A 7500-nucleotide genomic window follows, 5' to 3' on the forward strand; every position below is an offset into this window, starting at 1 on the left:
CCTCATTCAGCAACAGCCTTATATATTGAACCGAAGTTGTGAATCAAGAGCATGGTTCCTGTCTGTATCTGCCATGTTTATGGCCACATGTTAGTGTCTGGAGTAATTCAGACATTCATACCATTGAGAATTTGTATTGCAGTTAACATTGATTTGTGCTTGTGAACGAGAAGGTTGCATAATATATTGTCTCCTCCTAGTATTGAACACGTGATTCCTGATACCTGCTTGTGAACAGGAATGCTGCATGTTATACTGTTTCCTACTGCTATACTATGGAAGACTTTATGTCTCAATTGAGAAATTCATGGAGAAAGGATTGTTGCAGGATGCAGATTCAATGCTTTTCTTACAAGGTAGCTGACAAAGCAAACGCTAAGAGATAATGAAATTATCAATCCATCTTTCACACATACTGGTATATCTTTAAAAAAAATATGATTTCAATGGTTGTATTCCATCTTTTCAGGTGACGGCTCTGCCAGTGACGTCAGTTCCTTAAGTACACTTCAGGCAACGCAGACCTTGCCATCAATTTACTCTGAAGCGCTGTCATACTTGTCATTTACAATCTTTTGTCATTGTTTTTTTTATTTTTTTATAAATAGCTTGGTGATAGTGTATCAAAAAACAAAACTCTCAGCACATGTGACCGGTTGTTGCTTTGTAACCCAGAAGAAACTGTTAAAATCGTATCTTCTCCTGTCACATAAAACATTGTTTTGAAAATGTCATTTCGGAAACGATGTTAGACGCTGGACGCAAGTATGTTAAAGTTAAATATTCCAGATAGTTTGATGTAAAGAGAGTTACGAGACAAGGCGATTTGTTATATTCATTTGTATTTTTAAATGTGCTGATATGTTGTCATTTGTGATTCGCGAGACAAGAATATGAAAGGCAGAGAAGTGGCGGCTGATACAATACTGTTGTCACAGTTTGCCGATGATACTTCCTTGCTTTGGGATGGTTTTTAACAATCCTTTTGTGCATGTATTGATGTTTTGCGATATAATATGTACAGCCATATTAGGTCTGAAAATGAGCAATGAAAAACAAGTTTCACTTAGCAATTGCAAGCCAATCTCAGCTCAATCTGACCTGAATCTACACACCGTTGTTTACTTTAAAATTGAAAAATAACACACGCAAGAACCGACCTCCTTCGTCACCTTTTATTTTAACCGTATCTCAACTTTGTAAGTGGCAATTTCCATATTGCTGATCAAGCTTAGCCTGTATTTCTGTAGACAGATCTGCAGCAGACGACAGATGGGACAGCCTTGTTCTGTTGAACCAGATTTAGCAATCAATGCTCTAAAAGCGATAGCAAATGAACAAAACTGTAAGCATACTGTTTTAGTTTAATTCTTATTTCGTCGCTCAGGATTTTGAATCAGGATTTTGTTGTTGGGATTGATATGATCGGTTGCCGATGAAGAGTACTAGAGTTGTGCGCCTTGAATCACTGTCTGTCTCTATCGCTCTCTCTCTCTCTCTCTCTCTCTCTCTCTCTCTCTCTCTCTCTCTCTCTCTCTCTCTCTCTCTCTCTCTCTCTCTTCTACCGCTTCGGCCAACTGATAATCTTCACTCAGCTCTTTTCACCCCAGCAGATTATGTGTATTCTTTGTTGTTTTCTTTATTTCTTCAATGTTAAAATGCATGTAGATCGTTAGCTAAACGTGAGTTCGACTTTTATACCGCAGAATATTTCAATCGTTTTGCTAAAGAAAGTAGTGTCCGAGTTAACGATAAATATGCCGATGACCTCTCTAAATTATTCAATGGTACTCTGAGATCAAAGACAATGACCAATGACAGGTGAGATCGAGACTCGGTTGTGATGGATAATTCATATGGTTGTGATGGATAATCCAAAATAATCACCTCCTCAGCTAACAGAGACAAAGAGGCAGGTCATGGGATAAGTCAAGTTTGAGTATGCACAGTTCTGTAGGTTCCTCTCAGTATTCCACCCCCTCGGTTTTCAGTTGTAAATATTAAGCTCAGTGATTGAATGTGGAAGCTACGTTGGGTCAACGGTCACAGAAGATTTGCGTCGCAGCAAAGGAAAGAATCGCGATCTTGTTTCCGACTCATTGCCTCTTTGTTTTTCATTAGACCTGTCATTCTGCTTGCTCGGCTTTGTTAGATGTTTGGATATATTGTTGCTCTGTTCTTTGCTTTTACTGTATTATTATTTCTTATTTGCGCTTCGTTCAGCGATACAACGTCTTGTGCACGGGTCAACATTTTTGTGTCAGGGGTCAATTGGTTTGACTTGAACTTGACGTTCGTGTTTCTCCGAACGTCTGTGTATCGATACACGCACTCCATGACTTTGTAAGAAGACAAAACATATCGCTAGGTTTCATTTGTTTGTGATGAATTTATGACCTTTCATAAAGTAGTTTTGTTTTTTGTTTACTTTTGCCAGTTTGCCAGTTCGTTTTTGGAACTTTGCAAAGCAGTGTCGTCTGTCTAGGTCTGGGGAAACGCCAATGAAAAGAGCCGAAGAATCCCCGAGCGTTTCTATTGGGTTTGCTTTTGATTATCCATGTATAACTTGCTTCCTGCAACAATGGTAACCGGGGATTTATTGCATGGGGAACATGAGATTTATTTCCCAGGTGTTTGTAAATGAAAACTTGTGAAAATGATGACAAACTGAATTATTTGATGTTTGGTATTGACATAATTATGTGCGTGCTTGTTCGCTCTTGTCAGATAGAAACAACAAACGAACAAGCAGACGGACCTTTTTTTTAAAGAGATTTTGTCTTGGCAACTAAACTTTAAAAACTCGGTTCACTTTCTGCTTTCCTGGTTCATTATGAGAAGACCTGAACCTTTGGCTAAGGGCCGTCACTTCGTTTGCGCCAATGTTTGTTTGATTTTTGGAAAAGTCAATTCATTGATATTTAATGTTGATACTGTTTCTCATTTGAATTTAAGAGCTCAGAACTCAGAATGGTTGATTTGCTTTAGCCAACGAGTCCTTATTGCAAAGGAGGGCTGAGAGGGGGGTGGGGGGGTGGGGGTGGGGGGCAACAGAACAGTTTATTTAAATGTTGCATGTGAGCACGGAACAGCAGTATTGTGCAGGAACACATTTGTAGCTCTGTTCCTTGACACACTGATGTGTGCTGCTTAGAGCCGTAGTGAATTATTTGATGTTTGTTATTGAAACAAATATGTGCGTGCTTGTTTGCAACTCTTGTCAGATAGAAACAAGCAAGGAACACGCAGACGAACATTTGTATGTGAGATTTCTTCTGGTTATTTAACTAAGAACATTCTCTTCACATTATGCTTTACTGATTTATCATAGGAAGACAGGTCTTCAAGCTAAGGGCCGTCACTCCGTTTGTGCCAATGTTTGTTTGATTTTGGAAACGTCAATTACCGATCTTGTTTCTCATTTGAATTTAAGAGCTCAGAGCTCAGAATAGTTTATTTGCTTTGGGCAACGAGCCCTTCGTGCGAAGGGGTTAACAGGGGGGAAGGGGGAAGGGGTGAGTGGGAGGGTGGGGGGAGTGGGTGGGGGAGGGTGGGGAGGGAGTGGGTGGGGGGAGGGTGGGGGGATGAGTGGGAGTGGCACACAACAGGACGAACAGTTCATTTAGTTGTTGTATGTAAGTGATGGGCAGCAACATTCTCGAGGAAGAAAATATTAAGTTCTGTTTCTTGACACACTGGTGTATGCAGCTTGAACACCATGTACACGTTGGAAGATATTCTGGGTTCATGCCCAAGAAACCTTAAAAGCGGAATTTAAATTATTCAAAATACACATCAAGTGCGTATCTTGGTTAGTGTGCATGCTTGCGTGTGTATGTACGTATGTGCATGTGTTGTGAAGTGGCGTGTGTGTGTGTGTGTGTGTGTGTGTGTGTGTGTGTGTGTGCGTGCGTGCGTGTGTGTGTTTGTGTGTGTTAGTGAGTGAGAGAGTGTGTGTGTGTGTGTGTGCGTGTGTGTGTGTGTGTGTGTGTGTGTGTGTGTGCGCGTGTGTGTGTGCGTGTGTGTGTTTAACTGTAACACTCTTCACACTCTGCCCCGCCCTTCACACACAATAACAAAGATACAGAGAGACAATGCATGGCAGGGAGACTGACACAACACATCAACTGTCGACTAAAACAACAGTAAATCACTGAAAAGTTACAACTTTTTCTTTATTTGGTGTTTAACGTCGTTTTCAACCACGAAGGTTATATCGCGACGGGGAAAGGGGGGAGATGGGATAGAGCCACTTGTCAATTGTTTCTTGTTCACAAAAGCATTAATCAAAAATTTGCTCCAGGGGCTTGCAACGTAGTACAATATATATTACCTTACTGGGAGAATGCAAGTTTCCAGTACAAAGGACTTAACATTTCGTACATACTGCTTGACTAAAATATTTACAAAAATTGACTATATTCTATACAAGAAACACATAACAAGGGTAAACAGAGAAACAGAATCCGTTAGTCGCCTCTTACGACATGATGGGGAGCATCGGGTAAATTCTTCCCCCTAACCCGCGGGGGGTAAGTTACAACTCAACTGTTCACTCGAACATAAGTAAATCCATGAAAAGGTACAACCTCAACTGCTGACTAAAACAAACAAAACCACTCATTCATTCTGCATTAAAGACACATTTAAAATCAGAATCAAATTATTATGAATAAAGAAGAAAACAAGGCCTTTAATTTGTTTGTGTATGCAAGCTACGTACACATGCACCATTACAAACAGTGCACATTCTTTTGATCAGTCTAGTCATAACTTGTCACGTGACCTAAGGCCGGGACGCCGCGAACAAGAGACACACACACTGCTACCCGCGCAGAGCTCGCCAGAGTGTCATTGTGGGCGGATCAGACAAGTGTGTAGCTGTTTGTTTCAGTTCGTTCGGTAAGTTTAATTTCTACGCTTCATGTTGTCGATCAGGTAAACACGTCGTGATACCGCTTACTGCCTGTCAAAACTAAATCAGTCAGCAAGTTTGTGTACATGTTATTTAACCTTGCGAAAAGCATAGTGTCTGTGTTGTCACAGTGCAGCTATTTTCGGTTTCCATTTCTCAGAAATGTCGATTAATAATACTGTAGGCTACATCATTCTGGCTACCTGCGCTGAAAAAAAGGCCAAGATTGAACATCGAGCACTGGTGATACTTTCGTCGTGTTACATGTTTGTGACTGCTTCATGATGAACACTGTCGGCATGATTTACTTTGGTGAATTGGAGTTTAAAGTTTAGCACACAGATTCTATTCTCGGTGCATCGCTTCACTTCCTGGTTTATCCAAGGGAGGCAACTAATCCCTTTGGCATGTCAGACCTATAGTTGTCGTTGGTGCAAGTTGTCTCTCTTAGACCAGTGTAAGTACTCCAGTAGCAGCAAATGTCCATATTCTTCTGTCCACTCCACACCTGCTATTGATAAGAGGACGACGGATTTTGTTGTGTTAAACTAACCAGATTTGTTTCAATTTAAGTTCATGCTCTCAGGTCTGCATTTTGTGTGTGCTTATTGTGTTTTAACAGTCTGTTCTGTGTAGCTTGTTGCTGCCTGTGCACGATTGTAGAGCATTGGTCTGTGCTCTGTAGACTGTTTCCATTTGAAGGTGTTTGTGTGTGTGTGTGTGTGTGTGTGTGTGTGTGTGTGTGTGTGTGCGTGTGTTCTCCCCTCCTATCTATCCCTTTTCGTTCTAATTATCCCTAGACCCCTTCTTTGTCTCGCCCATTTCCAATTTTGAGTAGAAAACAGCAGCAAAAAACAACAAACAAACAAACGTCTGGTTTATACTATTAACACACACTCGCCGACTAATGCTTATTTAACTTTTTTTCATATTGTACAGTATAACATGTTTTTAAATACAGTATAAAGTATGTCCTCCTCAATCTGGTAAACATGTGACCGACACTCAGTTGAAACCCAAACCCAAGACGATGCGAAAAGAGGGAAAGAGTCGTACATAGAAGACCAAGTTAATGAATCGTGATATCTCGAGATTAGTTGAATTGTATGGCGTACATTTTTTGTGTAAACAGGATTTGCTGTCTTTTCTTTTTGCACTGATGTACCGTTTACATTGCAGGGCGCAAACAAAGCGATCACCATGGCAACGGCAGCTGTAACTACCGCAGCACCCAGTGACATGGAGTGTACAGTATGCCATGAACATTTCACACTTCCCAGAATCCTCCCTTGCGGCCATCTTCTGTGTCGGGACTGTCTGGTCACATGGTTACACTCACAACCGGAAGCCAACTGCCCCCTGTGCAGGTGTGAAATCGTAGATCCTAAGCAGCACAAGGGTAAGAGCTTTGAAGACATCGCTGACGGGTTTCCGTGTGACTTTGCGATGGCGGCCTTGGTTGAAGCGGACCGTGTGCTTTCTAAGCAACACGAGTGTTGTGTGTGTGTCGACAAGGCGGCGGTGGATGTCTGCATCAACTGTTCCGATATGTTCTGCCAAATGTGCAGCACATTGCACAAGAAACAGTCCATGTCCAAACATCACACGATTGAAAGCCTGAGCTCACTGACGGTGGAAACACTGGCCGCTAAGCGCCCCGCCACCTGTCACGTCCATGACGACAAGGTCAGTGAAGTGTACTGCCCCACGCACGGAGCGTCTGTCTGCCTCCTATGCGCTACCACAGACCACCGCCAGTGCCCAGATGTGACAAAACTGGAGAGCAAAATGGCTGAGGCGCGTTCCGCACTGGCCGACCTGGCGGCCATTTTGAGTCGGGGAGAAAGAAAACTGGAACAAGCCATTGCAGGACTGGACAAGGACCTCCAAGAGATTGACAAACGCACTCAGGTCACTGTTGCTGAGGTAGAGGCGGCCTGCGATCGCTTGGAGAAATCTGTTAAGGAGTGTCGCCGTCGTCTGAGAGAGCTGGCACTCAGCACGAGCTGTGACGCCAAGAAACACTTGACCGATGGGAAGACAACCCTTGTACAGCGAAAAGGCAAGGTGACCACACACAGAGTCATAGTACAGCGTGCTGAAGGCTTTCCCACACTCGGCTCTCTCGGTAAAATGGCGTCACAGATGGGGACACGCGTTCAGGACCTTGACCTTACATCGACCTTGCTTGCAGATGGCAAGGGCATATCTATGGTGACCTTGACCATTGACACACAGGCTGTGTCACGCATTGATCGGGAACTGTCCACACTGGGCCTGGTACGCCTCACTCGGGGAGATCAGGTTGGTGTTTATGAAGTGTTTTTTCCAGCAAGTGATGTGTGTGTGTGTGTGTGTGTGTGTGTGTGTGTGTGTGTGTGTGTGTGTGTGTGTGTGTGTGTGTGTGTGTGTGTGTGTGTGTGTGTGTGTGTGTGTGTAAGAACATTATATTGTTTATGTCATGCCTTCAATTATTCCAGGTCCCAGTGCTGCGTTTCCATGTCAACCACGGCAAGAACTTGAAGCTTAGCAACGATTACCAGGCAGCTGAGAAGTTAGACAAGAGCGGTGATTATGGCATTGTG

The 7500-nt window shown here is 42.8% G+C and overlaps 1 protein-coding gene and 1 long non-coding RNA gene across 12 annotated transcripts in view; one reads left to right on the plus strand and one right to left on the minus strand.

The window, feature by feature from the left end:
* Positions 1-7500, plus strand: part of LOC138948610 (neuralized-like protein 4) — a 197164-nt gene that overhangs the window by 38088 nt on the left and 151576 nt on the right. The window contains exons 1-3 of one of the 11 annotated variants that reach the window (XM_070320174.1): positions 4793-4902; positions 6095-7219; positions 7396-7500. The exon at positions 7396-7500 is cut by the window's right edge and continues 39 nt beyond it. The exons of the other annotated variants lie outside the window; for them this stretch is intronic. Of the exons in view, the coding sequence (XP_070176275.1) occupies positions 6116-7219; positions 7396-7500 (1209 nt within the window). The 5' untranslated portion in view covers positions 4793-4902; positions 6095-6115. Of the gene's footprint in view, positions 1-4792; positions 4903-6094; positions 7220-7395 lie in introns of those variants that run through there. 11 annotated transcript variants of the gene reach the window in all.
* Positions 1-7500, minus strand: part of LOC138948617 (uncharacterized) — a 148540-nt gene that overhangs the window by 8279 nt on the left and 132761 nt on the right. The gene's annotated exons all lie outside the window — the stretch shown is intronic.

The sequence above is a fragment of the Littorina saxatilis genome, linkage group LG15 (assembly GCF_037325665.1).
Source record: "Littorina saxatilis isolate snail1 linkage group LG15, US_GU_Lsax_2.0, whole genome shotgun sequence".
NCBI lineage: Eukaryota > Metazoa > Mollusca > Gastropoda > Littorinimorpha > Littorinidae > Littorina > Littorina saxatilis.